At 36.3% G+C, this 27,469-nt stretch overlaps 1 protein-coding gene across 1 annotated transcript in view; it reads left to right on the top strand.

The window, feature by feature from the left end:
- LOC104278501 (protein quaking-like) overlaps positions 1 to 27,469 on the top strand; it is a 105,432-nt gene that overhangs the window by 29,876 nt on the left and 48,087 nt on the right. The window contains exon 3 of the mRNA XM_009875493.1: positions 20,925 to 20,975. Within this exon, the coding sequence (XP_009873795.1) occupies positions 20,925 to 20,975 (51 nt within the window). The remainder of the gene's footprint in view (positions 1 to 20,924; positions 20,976 to 27,469) is intronic.

The raw sequence follows: 27,469 nt of genomic DNA, 5'->3' as shown, positions 1-27,469 counted from the left end.
ATTCCTAATCTTTCTATAGCTCTTGACTGGACTTTTTGTAGCTGTACCATTGTTACTGCAGTATGAAGAATTTCATAGTTGTTGGTTATCGTTAGTTTATGATGCATCCCATCAAGAAGCTTCTTCTAAAAATAAAGGTGTGGAAACTATATTCAGGATGTGATGATCACAGACAAAGTAAGAGCGATTGATATTTATCAGTTTGGGGAGTAAGTATGCTTCTTGCTATTATTCCCTGATGAATTACAGTAACAGATCAGCTCCTTAGTCTTGCAGTGCAAGATGACCAACTTCCTTGTCAGTCAGTGCCTTTTAATAGTAACCACCTTCTATTTTCTACCTCAAAATGCTAATGCACTTCAAAGTGTCAAATACAGAAGTAATAGTGTTATCTCATGGAAGGTTAGGTTACACTTAATTGTTTTTTAAAACAGTTTCCTCTTATCTAGGGTCAATGTTACTTGGAAAAGTGAGTATTCAAGATTAATGTGTTTTACTTTGTATGTATAGTTAGAAAGTATATTTCATATCCGCCAGCCTGATTGCCCAGTCCTAGTTATAAAAGAAACCATACTGGATGTGGGAAGGAATGCATTACTGTCCTGGTTTAAGCTAAACAGAACCAATTCTGTGTTCAGTGGTTTTGCTTTTCAGCTCAGTCTCTTCTAAGAGGCTGCACTACCTGAAGTTAACAGCATGTTTTTGGCGGACAGTGCCTGCTACTGGAAGTGATAACACTCGGTGTTTATAGTTACTGCTGCGTATTGGTGTGCAGAAAGGCTTTTACTGATACTTGTGATACTATACTGTAGTGACCAAGGTCACTGCTGGATCTTGTATGCCACGTTTGGGGTGCTGAGGGGGTTAAAGAGTCGCAAGGAAGTGAAAGGTTGCACCTCTGGCAAGTAACGGACAGGACAGGTGACCAGCAACAGTATTCCATTCCATATTTGTCATATTCTCTATAAAACTGAGGGATCACTTCTTCAGTGGCTGACATCTGAGGAGGATTCTGTCCGTTCTTCTACCTTTGACCCCAATCCTGATTTCCCGAATCCAGCTCCCCCTCTGCTTCTGAGCCAAGGGCTTCCCTGTGCTAGCCTACTCTGCAGCATCAGTGGGGATTGCTATTGAGGAAGAGTCAGGTTTGATATTGCTTTTGTATATATTTAATTATTTTTGTTATTCCCTTATAATTACTATTATTGTTTTATTAAAGCTCTCTTAGTGGTTTGTTTTGTTGTTTTTTTTTTCTTCCGATTTGTTTCTCTGCCTTATTTCCTTTCCCTTCCTGTTTGGGGAGGGAGAGGGGCTAGAGAGCTTCTGTCAGTGTTTAGTGGCCAGCCCAGCCCTAACCCTCATCAATTACTAAACCAGCGTCAGTCTGTAATGTGACAGCTACATGGTACTAAATACCATCTTCTAGAGTAAACTGTCTCTGTACTCTCTTTCTTCCTACCTGCTAGTGGTTGCAGAATCCAAGAGGAAATGAAAGACTGACATGCTGGGAAATACACCATCTGGATTTACTCTGTAGAAAATTGTACTCTCCTGTGTGAGTCTATGAACAGAAGTAGTGAACTAGAAATCTTTGTCAAATGGCCAAATCACTTGAACTAGCATCAAATCTTGAAACTTGATGACAGATTTCCCTGTGAAAGCAAGGGAAATCCTCAAATTGTTTGTGTCTGAGGCTCCGCTGGTGATCAGAACATCTCTCTAGGCAGCTTTAGACAAATTTAAAATCAAAACCTTAATTACTGAGAATGTTGTGATTAGAGCCTGGAGGTACTTGAAGGAGATTACTGGGGAGGGGCGAGGGGTTATAGGCATTCATCAAAGGCTAATGAATGTGTAGCTTTATTAAGACTAAGGCATTTTGTCTGAATGCACCTCTCATTAGATACTGAGGAAAACTAACAATTTTCACACAAATCAAGTAATAACTGTTTAATAAAAAGAAAGATTGTCCAGTGATGGATAAGCAAAATGTGTTTTTTCATGAATTTCGTAAAACAGATGTTGACACATCCATAGAGAGTCAGCTCTATGTTCTTGAACACATTGACTGCTATTATCTCAGTTAGAGGGATGTGCAGCCTTACAGAATCAGGTTTCTGGCTTTTGGCATTCGTGGTCAACTACGATGTTTTTTTCCCATTTCTTCCTACCTTTAGTCAAGAATCTCTTCTAGAACAGTGTGAGGGCATCATTCGTTTTTACTTCATGAGAAAGCATCATACTACAACACAGAGAATTTTTTCTTACCATTGATTATTTTGAAGAGAAAGACATACAGCTGTGTAATTCAAAATTTGAAGGGCTCGGTGCATCCACTGCAACAGTTTAAAATCTGTTGCTCCTTACTCTAGATTTGAACTGATTTGAACTGACCTATAGTGTACTTGTTCTTCAATCACTATTCAACGTGCAAGCAGAAATTTCGTAAGGTTTCGTGCAAGACAACCTCTTCGTTAATGCTAGACTTGACATTTGGCTTGGCTGTTGCAGAATTGTCACAGTAAATATATAATTCCATTTCTTTGGACCCTCTAGTTTTGTGTTTGTGCCGTTGGTTTAGGTTGTCTGGCTTTTGGGTTGGTTTTTTTTCAGGGAGGGGAGGTTGTTTTTATTTTATTTGTCTCTTTTTCTTTTTTTCTTTTTTTCTTTTTTTCTTTTTTTATAGTAAGACTAGAAAGGAGTTAAGAATATTATCCTTGGTACTACCCAAAGCTTGAGGAATAGATTAGAGTGGGAAAAATAAAGTGTCTTGTGATCAGGATATTTCACTTCCATTTTATACAGCATGTAAATGAAGTGTTATATATTTACAACACTTTAGTGCTTTTTAATCTCTGAAATAACATCAGATACACTTAGATTTCCAATGGTAAATCTTAAGAAACATTCAGTTTAGTTATAAAGTGAAATTACTGACTTTAAATAATATGTACTTTAGTGCATCTTATCAAACAAGCCCTAGTATTGCTACCTAATTATAGGATACTCAATTTTACGTTCTGTAAAAAGTATTATGTGTGAACAATAATAAAGCTCTGGTGCAGACACATATGTTGGAGGGGTATATATTTAGCATATGGCAGCAAATGATAATGTTGTTCTGTGTTTCAGAATGAAAGGTTGACCGGCCGTCATTTTTCTTGTCTTCTGGGAGTAAATTGCATGGCTGAGGCCTGTGGCCTCTCAAATCTGCCTTTTCACACAAGCACGTTGCTGCTGTTTGACAATTTCATATATCTGGTTTGAGAAATAATGGCCATGGTTTGGAATAGCAATTTAAAAAATTCTATAACAATTTACAAGGGTTGGTGTTGGGGGTTTTTTGTTTTGTTTTGTTTATTTTTGACATTGGTCTGTGAAAGTGAAAAGCAAATTCATATACGTAATACCTGAGTAGAGTGACTGTCTTTTTATTCAACAACAAAAAACGAACAGCAAAAAATACACACTACCAACCAAAAAAACCCCCAAACAAACAAAAAAATCCCTTTCTGCCAATGCTAGTAGGGTTTCTGGAAGTCATATGGTTACTTTTATTTTGAGATCAGTAACTAGCCAAATTACTTGTCAATATCTGTCATTGAGGGTATTATTTGATAAAATTAATTTACTTACTGGAAACTCACTGGCTGGGGCAATGTAGAGTGCAGTTCAGCATGTTGGATATCGTGGATCATGCTTTGTTAGCCTTAGGTGCACATGGAAGGCTGCAACTTGTGTCATACAAGAGACTGATGTGTAGGATATGGTTACTTCTGTGAATATATGTTAAAAATCATTCTATGAGCAGACTGCTCAGCTGAAATTGAGATATTACCTATACAGCCTGTTCCTGAATCTACTGCATTCAGGTTAAAAACTTTTAGTAGCAAATTACTTAAGGCATTCAGAATGCAATATTGAAGATATACCCTTCATTACTGACAAGTAACCTCAGCATCTAGCATCTCCTACAGTGACATTTCCTCTAAACACACTTTATGCTATGTGTGTGCATGTCTGTGTTAAGTTCGATTCCTCAGACTGATCAAACTTGAGATGCTTTTTTCATACTGAATTTTTGACCACTGTGGTAATTGGTCTTTTATTCTTAACCTTCTAAACAGAAAGTCTTGTAGTCATATAAAGGTTGTACTGAACTTATATATTCAACATATCACAACTCTCATTTTAATTCACAGTGAAGAACATACCATATTAAGCTGTATGAGAATTTATATGTAGCTGTTCAGTGAAGAAAAGTCATCCAGCTTGGAATCCAAGCCTATTTAAGAATATTCTTAGTGGCTGATACCACTTTGCCTTGCTAGAGGTTCATTGTAAAATATAAGCTGTAATAAAAATAATTTGGGTTGCTTGTAATCTAGTATTTTTTTCAGTAGTGAGTACTTCACAAAAAATAGGCTTTTCTATTTCAATTTTAAAAGCATTATTGCATTTGTAACCACTTATTTTGAATGCAGGAGCAGTTGGAAAGCTAGATTTCTTTATTTATTTATTAAAGAATTTCTGAAGTATGGCCGTTTTTCCTTTTCACCCAACAAAACAGAAGTCTCTGGAGTTATATGCCTGGTAGTGTGGGAGCAGTGACCCTCTGAAGCGATGAGAGTTTACACTATCAGTTAATAGTATATGTATATAAAAACGTCATCATGGAGAAAATTAAAAAATTCCTTTAGCAAGTTACTCATTTAATTGTGTAATTAAATGCTAAAGCCTGATTAGTAGAAAATATATTTCAGGAAATTCAAAAGCCAGCAACGTTGAAGGTAAGAGATGTTATTTCTTGAATTATCCCTGACTGAAGGTTGAATCCTTTTAAACCTGTTAATGGTGTTTCGTAGGTACAGAATTTCTAGAGTATCTTCTATGAAATTTTACCTGTTCAGTTCACATTGACAGTAGTGAAGAGTAAAGGGTAGGGAAAATGAGCTTAGTTATTTATGTGGATGAATTTGCAAGAAAGAGGATGTTTTCCTTAAGTTTTATATAGGATTTGACAAATGCTTCCCATTTCAAGTAATTTATTGCAAAAGCCTTTACACTTAACAGTAAGAGAAATGCTCTTACTTTCAAGAGCGTAATGATTTTATTTTGAAGGACAGAAAAGTTTAGGTACCTTAAGAATTATTGCAAAGCAGTATTAGTCTTGCAGAAGATATTGCCAACACGTATCTGATGCAATTTATCTTTTAGATAGGTTTATTTCATATATACCTTTGTTTTGTATTAGTTATATACTGAATATATCCACTGTATATTGGATATATGGCTGCATGTGCTCAATACAAAGTTGCTGCTTTGAGCAGATTTTAGCACTACTAAGCTGTGTTTTCCTAAATAATGTGAAAAGTAACTAAAGCTTTTGACTGTGATTAATTTTGTATCAAACCTTGATTATATGCCCTTTTGTTCTGAGAGCAGTTAAATTGATATTTAGTTAACTGTTTTTTGATCTAATTATATATGGAATAACTGACATAATGGCATTAAAGAAATATTTTGTTAAAGACACTGGAAGCTGTAGACGAGAGGAGTATAATCAAAGCCACACTAGTAGAAACCAACTGATGTTGTACTTTACTTTCCTTTTACTTGTTTTTCTGTCAGTTCCCTGTGAGCAATAAACCTTAGGATCAAGAGCCAAGAGAATCTAGATTATCTTGAAATTGAAGACAAATAGCACAAAGTATTGTGGAGAAAGTATATATCAAGGGAATCCTGAACCATTGCCTGAATATCTGTGTATGAGCAAGTCTTTTATAAATTAAAATTCTACATCTATTGAACGGTAATTGACTCAATCTGTATCACAGTATAAACTGCTGTTCTGCAAAATTGCTCCTAAGCTTTTGTTAGGTGGGAAGCACAGAGAGTGTCAATTGTGTTATGGAAAGTTGACTAGTTCACAGCTGTTTGTATCTGGTATTTGAATAGAAGTTTTGAAAGGCTTAGGGGACAATTCATACTGAGTTGTTTTGAAGTACTGACAAATTGTCTGTAAACGTTCTATCTGTTTTACTTTGTCTAGTGAAGTAGTGAAAGCAGTGAATGGTTTAAGTAATGAAAAAACTACTGTAACCTGAAAGTTTTTCCTCACTCAGGAGAAAAAGATGAGAGACAAGCCACTGAACTGAGGTTTTTCAGCAGGTTACGGGCAGTCTTATGTTCACTCATGATTTTTTAAAACTTTAATCTTGTCTTGCAGGGGGAATAGTGTTGAACATTATCTAATAAGACTAAATCAAGGGAGTTGATTCTTGTGAGATTCCACAAATTCAGTGATACTACTGTCATCGTGGAGTGCTGTGAAGGAAACTGGTTTTGCAGACTTGCCCGTTGATCTCATTTATCAGCCCCACTAAACTCTGTCTGGATTCTAGATTTTTTTTCTAGACTATAACCTTAACTTACTGGCATGCCTCTCATGTTTGGCTAGATTTTTTTGAACTTTCTTAAGAATTAATGTTGTGATATTGTGGTCTTGTTTACTAGAAGTAATCTGTGTTCAGGGTTGCGTTTTGAGTGTGTCTGAGTATTGTGAGCTTGGCTTTCTGCGTGGGAAAGGCTATACTTAGTTTAAGACTCACGGGAATTTCCCTATCCTGTGTGAAGACTGAATCTACTTTTAATGTGAGATGAAGGCAGGACCTGTTGGTTCAGGGAGGAAGGCAGCATCCCTGTGTGTTTCCCAGGTAGTATCAGTTCCTGGCAGCTCTTGATTCGCCATGTTTTTTGGCAGGCTGCCAGTAGGCAGAGTACAGGTGGTTGTTTACCATCCTGTATATGGCTCCTTAGGGTCAGATTTAGCAATTTTATTGAGACTGATAGGAAGGCTTTTTTACATGGAGCAAAAAAAATGAAAAAGCGTAAGCACAAAAAGAAATAGCACTATTGCTGAAACTGAATACTTAAATTACTAATTGAGCATTTAGAAGAGATATTTTACCTTCTGCTACTTTATTGTTTTCCAGATACAGATAAGTAATTGGTATTGTTTCATTGTGGCGAGATACTGGATTTCTTTTCAACGTGGAAAGGTCAACTCTGTGATAACAATCACAAATCGTAATTCTTAAAGTGTCTTGAGTGGTGTACCACTTAAGTTTGGTTTATAGGTGGTTATAGTTTTCAACTTGTCTCAGATCTGCTGACTCTGCGTTAGCATTTGTCTTGCCTAGACTTGGATTAAAACATGTTATTAGTCACACATTACCCTTTTGCTAGGCACAGTACAGTGTATTAAGGATATGAATGAAATTCAGGTACCTGTGTACATGTTAATCCGTATGCAGTAGGACAGTATCTTTACAGTTTATCAAGCAGTAGTTGCAAGGTTTTACTGTCAGTCTTTTACACTTTTCAGATATAGAGAGGAATTTCTTGACAGTTGCAAATTTCTATTAGCCTTTACTGAGTAATTAGCGGCTTCTGTTTGGTAATTTTTCACATCTTTTTTGGGCAGTAAATGAGACCTGTTTTGATGAATATATGACTAATTGAACTGCATGCACACTATGAAAATATCTTAAAATGTGTTTAAAACTTGTAACGAGTCAGTTCAAAGTCTGTATTGAGTATCAGCCTAAAAGGATGAAAACTTACATGTTTGTTAAGGCCAGGTACACAAATCCATTTTTCTGTTAAAGAAAAATTGTTACTATTACAGCAGTGGAACACTTAGCAATGGCCAGTAATGAACTTGCTTAGAGACTATTTAATTTAATAGAATCTGACATTTCATATAAATTATCTGATTTGATTAAGTGCCACAAACTTGTTGTGGCACACACACAACACACAGTATTCATGCTTGCTTGACAGATTTGTTAATGTTAGTAATTCTTGGATGTAATTTGGGTCATAAATCAATTTAGTACTGTATTCCTACAAGACAACCAAAATCTTGTCCTCTAACCTTAATAGTCTGAAATGAATAAAACATTACGCTGGTTTTGGGTATTGAAAGTAAAATCTGCAAAATACTGAGTTCATTCAGGCGATAGCTTATGTGTACCCGACGGAATGGAGTAGCTGGCAGCTGAGGTAAGAGAATGACTCTGGCTCTAAGAAAACAATGGGGGTATCCAATTTTTTGTTGGTTTTCATTAGAAGATGTTACTGAATTATGTAGAAAACTTGAAAAGAATAATCTGCGGCATCAGTACAAGGTGTCTGCCTGGCAGAAAACCATCCTGAATTTGCCACAGAGTTGCTGGGAAGCACCAGGATATTTTCATGTGTGAAGAACTAATATTTCTGGGGAATAAACATACGCACAGCAGTGTAGAGAGCAATCCAAAATAACTTACAGAGCAGTTATATTTTCATAGCAAGAGCTGTGGGAGATTTTTTTCCTTCTTGAGTCTTTGTAGGATCGAGAATCTTCCTCAGCGTTTTTGTTCCTTTTGTTTTGAACTAGATCAGCATTCTTTTTGTTTTTTTTTTTCTTTTTTTCCCCTCTTCTTTCACAAACCACTTCCTTGTCTCATAAGTTATATTTGTTTTTCTTGCTTTGACATGGTTCCTTGGGAGATCTTCTCTGGTGTATTTATCCGTCTCAGATGGATAAAGAAGCAGTTTTCTGAAAGATGGGACCCATAGCACATTAACACCAACTCTATCACTGTTTGTGGATGATTTGACATGTTTTTATAAATTATTATCTGCAGTGTTTAGTCTTGCACCCATACAGAAGCAATTAATGCTTCTCTGGCAATTGGACATTGCTAAAGGATCCACATTTAGCCAACTGTGTGAAGCCACTGAAGTACCTGGTTTAATTGATCCCCTTGATTGAATTATTGGGGAGCCACTTAAGATGCAGAATTATCGACTTCAAGTACCCCACATATTTACAACCACATATATCCAGGGGAATTTAATTTTTAGGTTGCTAGGGGTCTTGGGAGGTATTTTAACTGTCTCATGGAATTTACAAAACATACTGTAATATATAAAGTGAATAGTTAAAAGCTAGTAGTTGACACAGAAATTTAAGATTTAGGATTAATTTTTATAAAGGAAAATATATTGTTTTGTGTTGAAAATATGTATTATATTCATTCTAATGAGTAAGTGAGCTTCAAATGGCGAAGCGGTCTTTGAGGTGACTTTGATACAGTCATTTATGTTTCAAGTTGATAACAATGAAATTAGATGTTCACTTTATTCTTGACTGACAAAAATACCTAGAACTTATGTCTCTTAACTCACGTTGACTCATAATAGCATTAATCAGAAAAGATCTTCAGATAAGCTGTGTTACAAACCAGAATGAGTGATAAGTTTTGTAGTTATTAATGTGGTTTGAAGTAATGAAGCTAATCAGGAAATTGGTCAATATGTGGTGAGAAGACAAGGGTATTGCCAATGCCAAAATTGTCTCTTGCAGCTTGACTAGTGGATTTTTTTCAGTTTCCAGCCTTTTAAATAAGTTCAATTTAGCTTGAAATGCACCTTTCTTGAGTAGTTAATTTGGTAGTAAAATTGACCATCCCTTAAACCCCCCCACTTTTTCATTGCTCAGAAAAATCAGATACTCAAATTTGCTATTTCTTCTACATCTAGTGGGGCCGATTAGCTCGGTCAGTTGAGCATGGTGCTGGTAACACCAAGGCTGCGGGTTCGATCCCTGTTCAGTCTCCATGTGTATCCTGATCTGGTTGGAAGGCGTCCCTGCCCATGATAGGGAGGTTGAATTAAATGATCTCTGAGATCCCTTCCAGCCTAGGCCATTCTATGATGCTATGATCTACCTGAAGAAACAAGTGTTTTGAAGAGAGAAACACATTACCTATTGATTATGTGTTTCAGTTCTCTTGAGGGTCTGATTTTATTTGGTTACTGCAGGCTTCAGACTGATTATTTGCAGTCTAACTGAATATGTTTCATGACTTGTAGAAGAATTTACCAGGTAGAATAGCGTGTAATGGTTTAAAATGAATCATATTTGGCCTATCGTATTCCTTTTAACTACACTTCCACTTGACTATTTTTTGCCAGTTGAAGTATTAAGCATAGTAAATTTGACTACGTAATGCTGTACCACCAATCTTGCCACATGCAGAAACTGGTAGGAATCTGACATTTTTAGTATGTTTGTTTTGGCTTCTGGCCTTTCACAGTAGTAGATACAGTATTTTTCTGATGTCTTCCTTGGTTGAACTACGTAATAGATGGGTGAGTGTTTGCAGGGACACTACTGGGAGGGAATGTTTGGTTTCCCCTGCCAGCAGTATCATTCTTTACATCTGGTTGTAGTGGGTAGGAGTTCAAATACGCAAGTTACATTTGCTGCTCAAACAGTTGTTTATAGTGACCCTTAGGGAAGAAGCAGCAAAAGGAATATAAACATTATGTGGGCAACAACGGCAAGCTGACAGGCAATGAATTCTGCCTTACTGGCTGGTTAAATAAGGCTCCCTTATTGTGAGAGGAGGGAAAGGTAAAAGCAAATTGAACATTTGAAGGGGAAAAAAAATAAGCAAATTTGAAGACCCTCAAAATGTCAAATAATTTGTCACATGCATTCATCTGGTAGCTCATAAATGTCAGTTCTTGTAAAAAGCCTTACCAGTGTTTCCTTGGGATCTGAGTTTCCAGAACATGTCAGGGTCTGTAGCTAGTCTTCAGAGTGAAACAAGGTTGGTTTTTTTTGGCTTTTTTTTAAACAGACCTCTGAATCAGACATCTCTTGTGATGTTTGCTGCTCTTCTGACCTTGAAAAAGGATCTGTGCTCCTGCGAGAATCATCTTGAAGGGTGGCTGGCAATCCTGGAATCAACTAGGAAAGCATTTTGTTTACTTCAGTTACCTGGCTTGAAAGCCAACCTTTAGAAAATAACTGTTTCAGCTTCCTTTGTTAGCGTACATTTCCTCACAGCTGAGTCACTGAAAACACAGGCTTGCTTTTTTCTTTTCTCGCTCTCCTGTTAGATTGGAGATGGTTTTGTGATCATTTGAGAGAGAACTGACCACCTTTACCCTCATCCTGTTTTGTCTTGCTGCCTCAGAGTTTTGCAAGAGCAAGCTTTCAGACAGTCAGTGAGAAACCATAGTTGCAAGTAATAATATTTTATGGACTAATGTATCTAATGTTACAGTAATTGTGCTTTTACAGTCTTCAGGGGGCTGCCAAGCATCCTTTCCCACCATTTTAACCTGTGATCAGTGCGCCTGTGAAACTGGGTGCTTCTAGAGGCCCCATGAAATGTGTTGCAAAGAACCAAGCTCATGTATCTTATCTAGGTGCATGAAATTGTAAATCTCCACTTCTGGAACATATCTGTGGGCCCTTGGAAAAACAAAGAGGGATATGTGTTCACAATGGCTTTTCTTTCCAAAATTCTACGAAGCATGTGATTTCATAATGACTTTCTGTATATGAACCTATTTTCAATATACAATGAAAAAAAATTGATATTCAATAATTCTGCCGTGAAATTTATTGCCAACACAGTATCATTAAATACACAAAGTAATGAGTTTTTGTTACAAATGCAGTGAGCTTAGGTATCAGTAACAACAGTAGTGGAAAAAGAGCCCAAAGAATATGGTATTTAGTTCCAACTTAGTTAAACCACAATCATACATATATTAAATTAATTGTAAGATCGTTTTCATTCCCTGACGAGCTCTGTTCTAGGTAATATACACTGCCATATTTGCCTCTAAAACCCTGATATATGCAATCTGTTGGAATGTTTTTAAGACAATAGCTATTTAATGAATAGGTTGTTTGTACAGGAGAAAAGAATAAGCTTGATTGCTTACAATCTGACATTTGGAAAAGCATTTTTATTTTAGATCTCTTGTATTTGCATATCTAATTGCTATGTAATCAAAACTAAGCGAACTGTAGCTACTTGAAACCAAAAAATGAAAGGCAATCATCTTTACGGGGAAATATCCCACTCATATGCAAGCCTGTCTGAATATTAGAATTATATTCTTCTTGTGTTTAATTATAGGTGTCTGTCTGAGCAGTAAATTTGTGCCTGTGTATTAAAGGAGTGAATGTGACCCCGAAACATCAGCTTTCCTTTGTTGAAGCAAAGCATTGGCATTGAAAGAACTTAACAGTGTTGTGTATTTTGATGATAAGGGATTGTGCCAGAATAGCTGTTAATTACCTGCTTTGTTTGATATGGAAAGTAGTGGTTCCGCACTTTTCTTCCCACCAGTGACAGTACTCAATTAAAACTTGTATTAAACAGTGATAATGCCCTCGTTTATCTGGTGGGGAAGACGTGAGGTGAAGAAAATTAACAGGATTTTTTTCCAGCCGTTCGGTGGCAGGTGTTTTTTTTTTCGTGAACCTAATGACAGTAAAGAAAAATGAGGTTTATTTTTTTAGAGTGGTGAGTGTGGGTATCTTTTTTATTTGGGCTTTTAAATTTGTATTAATTTATTCTTTATGACCTTTTAATCTCGCAGTTGACTAACAGTGGCTACAGTAGAAGTTAAATCCTTAACTATAATGTGGAAGTTAGAAATTTGGAAAGTGCTTGCTGTGTCCTGTTCTGTGGCATTCGTCTATATGTTGCTACGGGTCCTTATTTCACTATTTTTTAAAAAATTTTATTACATTGCTCACATATCAGAAAAAGAAGAGTTTTAAAAATTAAGTTTATTGCTTGAGCTTTTCTATTTGAAGTATTTGAAGCATGTTTTCTCATGTAGTCAGTTTTCTCAGGTTTTGTTAATATTCATTATTGATAAAGAAATGTCCTTAAATCTGATGTAGCAAGATCTTGTAATCAGCTTAATATTTTCCTCTTAGATTTCTTAAATGTGTGACAAAACTGAGTGCAGTATTTTGAATGAGAACCCTTCAGTCTCAAATAGGATTCTCCAAGCTCCAGGGTCTTTTTGCTCATCTAAGCAAATAACAGGGCAAGGAAGGCAAGGGAGATAATGTAGAAGAAATATTTAGTAATCCATGTAAATATTTATTTCCATCAGGTAGCAAGGTTGAAAAATCTTCTAAAAGTGAAAGTGTGAAAAAACACATCAGTAGACAATAAGAAAAGATACTGTTTTTTTTACAGCAGTAGTCAAATATGTGTTTGTTTTCTTTCATTCCAAGAAATTAAGGAATGGCTTGATTTCTTTACTTCAGAAGTCTGGAAGGTCTGTGTTCAACAAATTTGGAGCAGCTTTATTCTGAAGCAAAAGCCGAATGTTTGATGCTAGACTAATTTGGCCAAAAATGTGAAAAGAAATAATTACTGTAAGAGCTTTAAAGTGCGTACATGAAATTCTTTTGAAGATCTCGGTGGATATTGCAATGCATGGTAATTCAGCTAGAACTTCAGAGCTTCCACGGTTAGGTGAATAGAGGTCACAAGCGGACGGCAAGGTTGGTTGCCTGCAATAATTAGGCACAATTAATAGAGTTTGTTCAGAAGGCATATTGCACGTGCTGAATGGTTAGCAGTAATGACTATTCATAGATATAACCTTAAAACTGAATAACAAAAAAAAATAATCATTACCTTTAAAAGACTTTTTAAGATGTGGTAAACTTGAAAGATTTCTTGTTTTGTTGAAAACATAAAGACAGTGTCATTGTTAAAGAGCAGAAAGCTAGCTTTTATTTGATAGTGGAACTTTTATAATCACAGAGGATGCAAGCAAATTGCAGTGAAAACTCAGGTTTTAAAACAAAAAAAATTGTGTGAATTTACTGTGTTTTACAGAAAACTGTAGAAAGCCTTGCTTAGATGGGATCATAAAATGTCATGGTTTTGTTGTCTGCTTTTCTTTTTAAGCAAATGTTTTCTGTTGCATATTAAATGATAAATTAATGAAATTCTTTAATTGCAAATAATTAGCAATAAATTTTCATGACTATTGATTACATTTTCTTTAGTCAATTCATAAAGTCAATATAAATTTGTTCCTACTCACCACGCAATTTCACTTTCATGCAAAGTAAACAATGGTAAGCATTAAATAAGAGTTTGATAAGTGTTTTAAGATACGGTAGTTTGAAATGGAATTACCTCTGTCCATATCTTTAACTGTGTTTCCAATTTTATTTTGCACTGTAAAAGAAAAAAAAAAAGAATTTGAGATGCATTTAGATTAGTAGAATTATTTCAAGGCATAGCAGTGCTGCAATACAGTGTTAGTATGACTGTTAGCTCATCCATGTAGGATTAGGTTCTGCAGTGATTAGATAGCTTCCTGTGATCAGACACACTCTTTGGATAGTCACTTCACTTTATAGGTGAGTGTTGCAACCCAGGCTGCCCAGTCACGGGTAGGTTTTCTAATATTGAAGCTAGTTTGTTGAAGCTTACTTAACTTTCCCTTATTTAGTATAAAATCTCAACTTCAGATAAAGTTGGAGTCTGCAGATAGCCTGAAATAGACATATTGTACTTATTCTGTGTACATCAAAGGTAATGATCCTATCAGATTTTTCTGTTTAAATTTGTTCTGATTACATTTCATTGACTTTGGTCACTCGAAACTAACATATATTTTTTCAGTATTTTTCCTTATTATGAATATCAGTTAGATTTTTTTGAAGAACTATTTAATGTGTTTTATTGTGGAGAAATTTCCTTTTTCCATATGCAAAAATAATGTGATTTTTTTGTTTTGAATATGTATTAATCTGCTGTATTGTCACGTAATTTATACATGCATATCTTTTTGCAGAGACGGAAATTTCTGCGTAGAAATTACTTGCAGTGTTAGAATATGGGAAAGAAAGAACTTTTTCTCCTTCAGCAATTACCTTTTTGCATGAGCAGACTTTCTGTTTACGTTCTTCACTAGTCTTCTGTGACTAGCAGTCAGTTTGGAGGGCGAATGTCAACATATCTGATTGCACCCTAGAGTGAAGTTCCTACATCTAAGGCTCAATGCAAAGTCTCTTTTCTCTTTCTCTAGTCTTATTTTTCCTCTTCTCTTCCCCCCTCCATTTGAAAAATGCCAGCTGGGATAAAGAAATCAGGTAATTTTTCTGCATTCGTTTAATCTGGACAAAATTGTTAAGTCATACACTTGTTCAAATAGCAAAACCTCACTATCTCATAACCCTTAAAAAAAACCACCCTCAAATTTCTTCTAAGAAGCTTTAGGGTGTGAAAAATCTAAATGCTGAGAGTTAATTCAGCTCTCCAGATAGTTCTCCAGAAGAATACTGTTAAGCATGCTTGTGACAGGTTTTACGTACCACATGAGGAAAATTCAGACTCCTTATCTCCCTCCATAATATGAGTTGATGGTACTTGTCATTTGAAATATATATACACCTGCTAAACGTGCTTTCTTCTCTCTGATGAAAACAGTACTGTTGAAAGCATGTCGTAAAACTTGTTTTTATTGCAGATGTACACAATGAATCATGATTTCCAAGAGGCTCAGATCCTGCCTATGTAGGATCAGCAACTAAAGCAGTGAAAATTTGAACAGTATTTTATTTATGGTTGAGACCTATAGAGCACATCTCACATTTGTACTTCTACCTTTTAGCAGCATAACAATGTACTTGCATGCATCTGTTATTTGAAGTATTCTATCTACTTATGTCGTTCTGAGCTTAGCTACATAAGATTTTTCAAGTAGATTGTGATGATATTGATGTTTTTGATTCGCTCTCTCCTATTTCTTAGCCATTTGGACAGTTGAGAATGTGATTGTCTAAGGGGTAAAAATTCAAAACTTTCTGTTAAAGTATCACTGGATAGGGCCAACCACTAAATGCTGACAGGTGTTCTCTAGACCCTCTCCTTCCCCAAAAGGAAAGGGAATAAATAAGGCAGAGAGATTTACAGATTGGAAAAACCCAAAACTAAAACAGCTTTAATAAAAAAATAGTACTACTAATAAGGAAATAATGAAAATAATTAAATATGTACAAAACTGATAACAAACCCAACTCCCCCCTGATAGCAATCCCCACTGATGCTGCAGAGCAGGTGGCTCCGGGAAGCCCCAGGCTCAGTGGTGGCGGGGACCTGCGTGTAGGAGCTGGATTGGGAAACTCGGGATCAGGATCAAAGGCAGAAGAGCAGATGGAGTCCTCCCCAGACCTGGCCATGGAAAAGGAGGATTTAACCTTTTTGGGTTTATACTGAATATGGAATGGGATTGAATACTCTTATTGGTCAGTTTTGGGGCACCTGTCCTGTCCATTCCTCCCCAGAGGTGCAAATTTTTACTTCCTTTCGACTCCTCTACTTCCTGGCACGCCCAATGTGGCACAGGAGTTTTAGCAGTGACCAAGTGTGACTGCATACCAGTCCTTAGTAATAACTGCAAACATTAGGAGGCCAGTTAGCTCAGTCAGTTGAGCATGGTGCTAACAACGCCAAGGTCCCAGGTTCGATTCCCGTTTGGTCCCCATATGTTGCCTGATCTAGTCGGGAGGTAGCATCCCTGGCGGCAGGGAGGCTGGATTAAAATGATCGCTAAGGTCCCTTCCAGCCTAGGCCATTCTATGATTGGGTGTTATCATCTCTAGTAGCAGAGAGTCTCTGCAAAAACATGCTGTTAACTTCAAAAAGTGTGGCCTCTTAGAAGAGACTGAGCTAAAAAATAAAATCACTGAACGGCATTGGTCGTAATTAGCTCAAACCATGAGACAAAGGAAGGAGAATTTACCATTTAGCTCGTGGAATGTCTGTACCTCAAAACTAATTATTATTTTTTTTAAATTAGATTTTGAGTGGTCCAGAATTCTCTTCAAGAAAATGTGAAGAATCCAACTAGAAACAAACTTTAATTCCTTGTATTAGCAAAGTCAAGTTATGATGACCTTGGATATGCTCTAAACCAATTTGCAATGATTACTGTCAGAGCAGTTCTTTTTCTGTTGAAAAGTAATGACCAATGATATATTGGAGGCCAGATTAGATCATCCTAATGATTCCTTCTGGTCAAAGTCTCTGGAATTGGAAGATTACTTGGAGCTAAGCTTAGATATAAAAAGGGGAATAACAGTAAGATGTACTGAATAGAATTTCTATTATAATATCTAGTAAAATGGAGAGATTTGTTTTAAGAGAAGAAGTAGAATGTGTTCCATTTGTGCAACAAATTGGAGATGGGCTTCAAGGATTTTTAAAGAGAAAAAAGGAAGTGAGGCATGATCTCACCAGTAAGCAATAGGAAATTAGATGTTGTCGCAAGTTTGAGATGAACAAGATCATGTCTGAGAAATCAGGAGGAAACTGAGAACAAGGTCTTAAGTCTCCATGCAATAGTAACAACAGTAGCAGAAGGCATGCTACTCTCCTCCCTCCCCAAATGTATTCATAAACACTGCTTTGTCTGATTTTTACAAATACATTTTCTATGTTAAAAGGCAGTTTCTTCCTTTCTGCAACTGTGAAGAGTAATTTTTGTAGGTATCAAACTAGATATTTTACATCTTTGAATTCCTTTCTGTTCAGTCTTCATACCAGTAGTTATAGTGGTTGTACTGTTAAAAGTTACATAGCTACTTGCTGATGAATATTTGGACATACAGAACTTACTGAAATCCATTCATTCTGCATCCTGAGATGACTTAGTTAACAGGGCAGTGGATTGTTGTCAACATACCACCAAAAACACTTGAAATACATAAGTGAAAAGCTCAGTGTGCAGCTGTGTACTAGTTATTTCTGTGCCTGGAGTTTCAAATGTTGCATACTTATTCAGAGTTAATTCAGTTCTTTAGGCTTTCAGTGGATACATACAGTGCAAACTTTATTCCTTAGTTTAAGTCTTTATTTTCTTAGTGCCAATGCCTATGTATGTATATTTGGAAAAACTGTTTGCATGCCTGTGGTTTTGAATTTTCGAAGTATTTTTATGTACTATTTGGTTATCAGATTTAAGGGTTTATTTACTGGTATCTTCAGAGTAAAGAATTGGAATAACACCTCCTGCCTCAGATGGGGCAGGATTTTAAACTCCAGTAGGTGAGTTACTTGTATGTGGTGTTTTATGTTAGAGAAAGCTGTTAAACCAGTTTATATATATATATAACATTTCACATCTCACATTGAGACAACTCATGTCTCAAAGATGACGGCTTTAAGTGCTTTGTTTATCCTTTTATTTGTCTGTATGTTTTATGTTGTTAATCTGTTTTAACTTCTTCACAGAAGACAAGCTGTGCCTACTTTTTACTTCCCATGCACTGCAGTTAAATGTATGCCTTTCTTGCCTTGTGGAGCTTGAGTGTTATGTTAAATAATTGTATATTGTCCACTAAGTCAGTTTAGTCACTAAGATTTTATTGCAGCTGGTTTCAGACTTTATTATCTCCATTACAAAGATGTGGGATACATCTTGGTAACCCTTCCTGCAGGGCAAGGGTTGAGAATGGAGCAGGGAGGACACAGAGGTTAGGCTGTATATGTTTTGGCGGAGTGCAACTTGAACTAAAAACTTAGTTTTTGCTTTTTTTGGGTATTGTTGCAGCTTTGTTAAGTAGTTAAAGCTAAGACATGCTTTGCTAACAGAGGAAAAAAAATCCCAGCAACTTTTTCGGATCATTTCTTCAGACTTTTCTGAGCAATTTTTACTGAAGGTGCCTTTTCCTGTTAGACCGTATGGTTTTGCAACAAGAACTTCTGAGTATAGGATCTAGGTATCGTTTGTAAATTACAGCATAAGATAGATTTGATTACTGTGTGCTACTGTGGAGAACAGCATTGAAACAGGTAGTTGAGATATTATGACTTACTTCTCAGCTATTTTCAAAAGTCTTTTAGTCACTGCTAACATTTAAATGGGGTTTCATATTTTTGTATTAAGTAGTTGCATGGGTAGGATATATTGCATAGTAAAAAGCATATTAAAAATGTTACTGAAATGGTATGATATTTTTGTGTCACTTTTATTTTTGCTAATCTCAAAGTGAATTTGACACAATATAAATACACTTTTCTTTAAGTGGGTGGTATAATGGGTATTGAAATAACCAGAGATGTCCTTAAATCAGCATTTAATTCAAAGGGTCCTTACTTAAATTTTCATCAAATTATGCAGGATTGAGGAAGCTTGCACACCCTTTAAGAAGAGTAATGCCTGAGCTCTCTAACTTAATCACATTAGTAGTCCTCAAAGGACACAATCTCACAGAAGGTTTTCTGTGGGTCGTATGGCATTGCATTTGGATTGATCTAATGGTCAGCTCCCATTAAAATCCTTAGGATGTCTGTTCCCACTGTTTCATGTGTGTCTTCAGAAATGAATGGAGTTTGTAAATATCTTAAATTTGCCCCACAGACTTGTCTAAGCAACAGGGGCAGCTCAGCGGAAGTAGCAGAGTCAGGACCACTATTCTCAGTGGGAGCTGGCTGTTAAATAAACTTAACTTGTACCCTTAAACTTCCCATTCCATGATATAACATACATTGGTGTCTGCATTAAAATGTTCTTACTTTAACTCCTAGTATGCTATTTCATGGTTAATGTCAACCAGTAAAGTAAGAAGTTTTTGATGAAAAGGATTCTTGTTCAGCAGAAAGGAGAGAGCAATATAGTTCTGTGAATTTTTTTCTTTATAACTTCGAAACAAGTGTTTTGTGTATGATCCTGGAATCTTATGCTTTGTAGACATCTAAGCTACTCTTTTGACCTAAACTTGATTTTCTTAATTCTGACTTATTTTCTAATACTTTATTTTCAATATTTTAAAGATGAATGCTTTCCTTTCTTTTTCCCCTTTAATTTTCATTACTTTCAATTCATCTATGGCAGGAAGAAAACACAGCAAACACACCACACCCCTCCACTCCCACACCTTCCCAAGAAAAATAAACGTACCAACCCCCTCGAACAACAAAAACGTGTTTCAGAAAAACAACCCATCTTTGAATTACACCACCATTTAATTCTGTGCCAGTTCTGTTTGAATTGGTGCCTGCTACTTGTTGTATCTGGAGAAGTAACATTCTAATTGTTGATAATACAACAGGAGTTGTGCAGAATTCACATTATCTGAGTAAGTTGCTTAAGCCAGTGCTGTCCCTGAAAGAAATACTTATTATACTGCACTTTGCATCACCAGGTGTTCCTATCTGAGTATATCAAATTATAATACTCTCTTATCAAGGCTGTCTAATACTGATCGAGCATTTCAGCAACATCACATTCCATGTATGTAATGATGAGGGAACCTCAGCAAGTTCCCTGATTTCACTTCACTTGGAACATTGACTACAACAGATGAAAAGCGCTATTTTTTTTTTTAGAAAAACTGTTGGCAGCAGCTTTTATATTCTGGTAACTGCATCACTGCAGCATCCATACCAACTGTCTTAGAAGCATTTTAGTAGTGGAAGAGAAAGTCATGTTTGTCTCCCTTTTATAGCTAGCCAGCTCATGGTTTTTTTCAATCTTTCCCATTTGCAAAGAACTACTAAAAATGGTTTTTCTACTTATTTTGCTGTTTTGAAATACAAAGAAGCCCTGAAAAGGACTTGAGCTTTGGGGGTTTTTGCCCCAATTGCTTTTTATCTCAAAATTTTAAAATACAGCCTCAGTTAAATTTCTGATTTTGTTTGGTTGTTTAGGGTTTTTTTAGCATGTCTATTGTTAATTCATAAAACTGTGCAAATCACCAGTGGTGTAGGAATACTTAACTCTGGAAAGGGATTCTGTGTTATTTGTCACTTAAATGAAAAACTCTGAGGTGGGAGTGAAGGGAAGAAAACTGAAGTTTGCTCTTCTGTGACTTAGCTTCTGTTGATTTTTGCATTCTTTTCCCTTAGCTAGATTATTTTAGGGCTTCTTGGGATTTCAATCTCAAGTGTAAACAAGCAGGAATAAATTGCATCCATCACAGGATGATAAAATAAAAAAACTAATTCCAACTCTTCATGCCTGTCTTAAACATCTTTAAGAAGCAAAATAGGGCACAAGCCCAATTTTTTTTTGCTTTTCAGGTCTTCTTTAAGAGCAGAGACAGCCATGATCCAGCAGTTTTGGAGGTAGAGGCAAGTAAATGTTTTACTTCTTGTAAACATTCCAGTAAGTTTTTGCAAATCACCTATGTTTGAGGAGACCCTGGTTAAAAAGTATCTCAGCCTCTCCTTCACTAAACGGTGAATTTGCTTTATGTGCTTGATGATATAAGCTTTTAGTCATTACTGACAGGCCACATGCTGTTGCAATACCTAATTGGTGTGAAAATAAACAAGTTTAATATTAGTAAGGTTTTTGTGCTAATAGTTGCTGAATTTTTTTTTTAGCCTATTTTCAAAATATGAATTGTCTTGGGTAATTCATCGTAGTGATTTTTTCTTTTGTCTTTTTTTTTTTTTTTAAATAGTTGGTAGTATTTCCTACCTCCATCTGCTGGTGTTTGAATCAGCTCTTCAGCATTCTCACTAAGGGCAATTAGACAACCTCTTATTTACTGTGTTTTAAACCTGTAATTACTTCTCTACTGGGGAAATTTCTGATAGCTCATGTCGAGTTTCCCCTAAAGGTATCACTTGTGTTTTAAATTAGTATTTTTTTGCTCTTAAGGCTGTGTTGGAGGTACAGGAAGGAGCTATCTGTTACGGCTGCAGTTTTAAAATCAGTCAGCCTGTGAGTGCTACTGCTCATCAGGAAATTTGACTCCTTCAGGTGTCTCAGGCTGCTCTTAAGACAATTTCCGTCAACACTTGCTGTTTGGTACCACTTGTACAGCCCTGGCTAGACATACTCTCTCCCTTCCTTGTAGCAGTTACTGGTGATTTAAACGACTATGACAACTTGGTTCAGGGCTAAGCCAGCTGAAAACTAAAGCTGGAAATTTCCTGTAGCTTTTAGGAACCATGAACTGGCTGGCAAACACTTCAGTACATCAGGATGGGGCTAGCAGTGCCCGTTTAGAATAGCTTCAACTCTTGTGGAGCGAGGGGCTTTGGGCAAAGTGCAGTAATTGTTCTTGAGTAAGTTGAGCTGAGGCTTCTTGTTACGCTGTGGAGATTATGCTTTTTACATCTTCAGATGTTAAATGCAGGGTCCCTAACTGATTTTTTTTTTTGATACAAAATATGGAACATACAGGCTTGAAATATCCGTTCTCACCATAATGAACTTCTTGCTGTGTTTAGTTTTATTATTTAAAGAGAGAGACATCTGAAACAGACCAGCATTTTTTGACTGTGAAGGATACTGGATGTGTGCTGCCTAAGAGCAGGTAAACTAAGTCATGAAACTCAAGAATTTGGTTTTAGTTCTTTGGAATATCAGAGCTGGTTTTTAGAAAAGGCTGGAATTTTTCTTCGTGTTTGATGTCTTTTTCTCGTTTGAAAGTAGTGCAGTCCATTTGTGACACATCTGGATGAATCCTTAAGTCATAATACAGTGTGAATACTTAGAGATGTTTTGACTTTGTTGGCAACCTATGATCATAAAGTGGAGAATATTAATGACAAGTAATATGCTGACGCTGCTAGCTCTTGCCACATTTCTTCAAATGCTTTGTAAAGAACCTTCTTCAAAACTATTCAGTTAGAAAACTAGTTGGTTTTACCTTCTTCCTTATCAATAAACAGAGATGATTTGCATAATTTCGTAACAGTACATAATTTATGTATTTATGTATTTATGTCAGTTTTGTTCAACTTTGTGTTTTTGGGAGGTGGGGAGAAATGTGCTGTTATACATTAGAGGATTACAGTGGGGACAGGAAAGGAGCTAGATTTTGATCAACTGTTGAGTGTCGTTCAGTATGATAAAAGCTTTTGCTGCCTAATAAACTGTATTGACCCAAATTAATACCTGTGCCAGTCTTAGAAGAGAGAAGAGGGGAAAAAATAAAGTGGCCAGGTCAGGAAGTGGAAGGTCAGCACCTGTTCGTTGGCAGTAACTTGTTGCCATCTGTTGGAAATGCATTTTGAACAAAGGGATTGTGTTTGTGCCTTCCTGAGAAGTGGGAGACATTAGAATGAAAGGAAACCACTTTTCTTCCAGCTATCTGTAGGATGTGAGCAGAGCGTGTAATTATTTTTGTCCTCAGTTCAGGCACAATGCTGACTTATTTACTGAGATAGATGAAACCATTGTAGAACATAAAAGGCATGCACATAATGACCTTTGCTCCTGGGCTTTACCATCTTGCTTTGACTTCTGTTATTCATAAGTATATTAATTAAAAGTGTAAAACTTTGGTGTGATTTTTGTGAGGGCAGATGAGCATGCAGTCTAAAACTGTGTGTAATGGACACTGTAACAAAACAAGTTTGGAACTTGTCTTTTGCAGAGTAGCAACAGTTCACTGTTTCTGGTAATGTACTGGAAACTATTAAAAATTACTCACTTTAAATGTCTTCAGACTTGGTTAGCCCATCAAAGATGTACTTTGCTTCCATGGCTTCATACTGTAGTGACATTCTGCTTGGTTCTTTTAATTTGTCCAGTATTTATTCATTCTATTTTTCTCTTAATATCTTTGTTTAGTAGAGGGAAGTGACTACATCTACCCATGCTTCTTTTTAGGAACTGTGTTGAGAAGGCAGAACTTGAAAGTATGCATAGTTAAACTAAATAAGTCTTACTTTCTGATATTATGGTGACTTGCAATGGAGCTGCATATAGTTATTTGTGGATTTTATTCAGTTTTCGCACTTTGTTTTACTCAAAATCTGGCAAATGAAGATGTCAGCAGATTCACTATTTAATGAGATGATTTTTTAAAATTACGTTTTTGTTGAATGGTTTTGTAATTTTACTGAAATTTGTGAGATTCATAAAGTTCATGTGAAACTGGATATCTTTTTGGAAGGATGAAGATATCTTCCAAACAGCAGTTTTAGGACTGCTAATTGAATGTGATCTTGAGGGTTACATATCTAGACGTTCTCTCCTAAGACTAGTTTACAAGTCTGCAAGGTAAATATTGTGATATTTGGCTTTGAATTAAAATTATTAATAGCTTTCACTTTGTTGTTTTCACTTATGAAAGGAACAAGAATTTTATTACACTTTGTTTCGAAATTTGAAAAGTGGTCAGAAATATTTTTTCATGACTACTACTTTACAGAAAATGATATTTCAATATTTTTTCTTAAAATTACTTTGTAATGTGAAATATTTTCACAAGATTTTTGTCTTAAATCTGTTACGCTACATTTATATAGAGAACTGATGATAGCGTATAGTATTTTAGATTAAGTGAAAATCTGGTTTTCCAGCTCATTGAGTGTAGAAAGTGAATAAAGAATTCCAAACCCTGACTTTTAAAAATGAATTCAGTGAATCGCCAGAGAACTCTCTGTGAAAGCCATCAGAGAGAGAGAGTACTGATGGGTTGCATTTTACTAATTCCTGTGAATCATTAACTAGTTCTGCTGGAGAGGATGACCTACGGGCTTACTGATGTATTTTTTTTTTTTTTTTAATTGCTGAATTGATGTCACCTGAGAAGTGAAGGGAGATCCTGAAGATCCATCACTTCTGTACTGTGGGAAAGTTTTCTAATATATTGTCAGTGATATCTTTAAGAGACATTTAATATCAGTGCCAAGGTGACATTCAGCTGTATGGTCTTCAACTGGTGTGACTCTTACACCGTTTTAATCTAGCCTTAAGAACACATGCTGCGTGTTGGATACCCCTGGTTCTCCAGTCATTATGATCGGTAGAGCTGTTGCATGTGATTGGTCACAGGAAGGTCTGGAACAGTGGCCACACCTGGAGTTGTCTAGGTGGTGACTTGGGTGTGTCAAATCCCATGTAATTGTAGCAAGCATTTGAGGCAACTGTTGCCGTAAAACAACATAATTACGGACTGTGTCCACGTTTTCAGTGAAATGCATAGAAAGGTTATGTGCTGACATCATCTGAAGCAGTAGTTCTACATTCTTTCAAGGACTCAACTTCAGTGTGACAAATTTGGGGACTTCTCTGTATTCTGTATAACAAAATGTTTTATTTTTAAAGTAGAATCATAGAAGTTAGTTTTGTTGTTAGTTGTATTAATATCCTGCCCATTAGTTTTTCCATTAATTAATTTTCCATGTCTTGAACTGTTGCCTGAGTTGTTTACAAACAAATCTGTTTTGTGATTGTTACAACTGAGTAAATTCAGAAAGAACAGGACTATTTCAGGAGACTGTAAAGTTATTAAAAAACAAAGACATGCTTGTGTAATCACCATAAGATTAAATTATTTAACTTTTAGAATAAACATGTAGTTTTAAATGCTCAGTTAAAAAAAAAAGAGTATGGAGATAAAGTGTAAGGCTAGACTGTTGTTATTAAATGTGCTAAAATCTAGCAGTCTTAGCAGTAATGCTATAGAAGATGCTATAGAAATGCTATATTCCTTGTTGCACTCATTTCTGTGCTACTGGTTTTGGGTCACTGTTGAAGAAAAAGTTGAATAAATCATGACAACAGCATACTACACTATTATTTATGCACTGCGTAAGAGTGTTGCCATAGCATGAATCCAAAGCAGATAACACAAAGCTCACATAGCCCCTTCCTCAAAACAAACAAACAAAAGAATGAAAAAAATGAAAAACAAAGCTTCAGAAAACCTGTATGAATGAAGGCTCAAACTGAATACAAACATTGCAGTTGACTGGTGAGCTTTCTAGCTATGAAGCAAATCCCTTAGTATAGGGATTAGAATGAGCCTGAAATTTAGCTTTTTGGTTGTTTCCAACCGGTAAAGAACCTTTTACACTGTCTGGACAACACAAGGTATTTGTTAACATGCTGTGAACTTATGCCGCCTGTAGCGTAAGTCTGTTTAGCAACGGTATTATGTGGAAAATGAGTTTGTTACATTACTCAGTGAATTTGACCACCTCTTCTCCAAAAGACCAATGGACTCTAGAGGGGGCTACTATTTGGAGTAGAACAAACCACCATCTAAGTAATGGGATAAGAACCATGACCCATCATCTGCTGAACAGTGCTTGGTCACTGAGATAAAGCCCTTCTGTAATAAACTGAGTTTTCAGAGGTCTGCTGCATTAACTTAGAGCATCATTTCTGGTCTCACTTCTCTCTAATCCAAAATGCAAGGCATCCTTCTAATGCTTCTGGAAATCTGAAAATTTTAGAACTTAGTAGTACTGTGGGAGAAATCACTGCATAAAGAAATGAGAGAGAGCAAATAACTTGAATGACATATTAATTATATAATTTGTCAGTAGAAAGTACTCATAAGTGATTACAATAGAAAAAAAAAGCCTCGTGTAATGGGGTAGTGTTAATGCTGCTGTATGATGAACGGGGAAGCAGAGCCGTTAAAACCTAGCTGATGTCTCACGTGAAATTACACATTTTTAAGAGTTGAGACTGCAAATTCAAATTAGAAGATGCTAAAATTAAGATTGTTTGTTACAACCTTCTTGTATAAATGAACTTTTCCTTGGAGTTAATCACTGTGCTGTGTCCGCCTCATTTTTTTTCTTTGCCACACCTGTATTTAAATAAATGGGGCATAGTATGTTCATTTCTCAGGTAAACAACTGAGATGTAGCATTTGGAGTGGAAAATGTTGATTGCTTTGCATGTCTCACGTGAGGTGAGTGGGAACTGAGTTTTCAGAGTACTTAATCTTACTATAATACATAAATTGCTATTTTAAAGTTAGATTTGATGTGACACTGCTAAGTGTCTATGGAGCTGCAAGCCAGGCAGCCAGAGCATGGGGCTCCCTCACCCCTGTTGCGGGTGGTTGGGTGCGGCAGGAGAGGGTCTGGGCTGGCTGTGCTGTGCAGTCTGCTCTTGGTGGGACTGACAGCTGGCAGCTTCCGACAAGTCGACAGGCCTGTGCCCTCCTTTGTGCTCCGTCTGCTGCTTGTGGGATGTGTCACTGAGCCAGTTCAGCCTGCTAAGCAGTAGTTTGCTGCTGCCTAAAACTGGCTCTAGAAGGGCCCGGTGAGAGCTGTTCCTGGTGCAAAGAAGAGGGAAGGACTGCAGGCAGCCGTGAGGAAGGAGAAAGGAATGGAGCCACTTGTTTTTGTGGGAGCCAGCTGTTACCATTTCAGTCTATGGAAGGAAATCAACATCAAAAATTCAGAATAGTTCTGACTTGTGATTTGGGAGTTCCTTTTTTTGAGGTGACTATGCAAGATCAGTATTCTAATTATAAGCACAAACATCCTGTCTAAAGCTGGCAATATTCATTTAAGCAACCACTTATGGAAAAGTTAGTATTATGTTTAGTGATATGTTTTCTTGTTATCATAAGAAATAATTGAAATCTTCAGGATAGCATTAAGCTGCCTAGGCACTTGAATCTTCTTGCCATCCTTGCAAATCTACTGGAAGCAGGAGTGATTCAGACACCTGCTCTTCATTCTGTGTCTTTGAGAAAAATCTTGAAGACAGATTCATCCCAAGGACTGAAATAAGGAAAGTATTCGGTGTAATTGTATCAGTGCTGATACCCTGGTTTTCATTACAGTCAGAATCCTGTAAAACATTTCAGCTTTTGCATGATATCTGTTGTAACATTGATTACTTCCCTCCACCT

Source organism: Apaloderma vittatum, unplaced genomic scaffold, assembly GCF_000703405.1.
Source record: "Apaloderma vittatum isolate BGI_N311 unplaced genomic scaffold, ASM70340v1 scaffold7588, whole genome shotgun sequence".
NCBI lineage: Eukaryota > Metazoa > Chordata > Aves > Trogoniformes > Trogonidae > Apaloderma > Apaloderma vittatum.
This window is presented reverse-complemented; position numbering and strand designations above follow the sequence as displayed.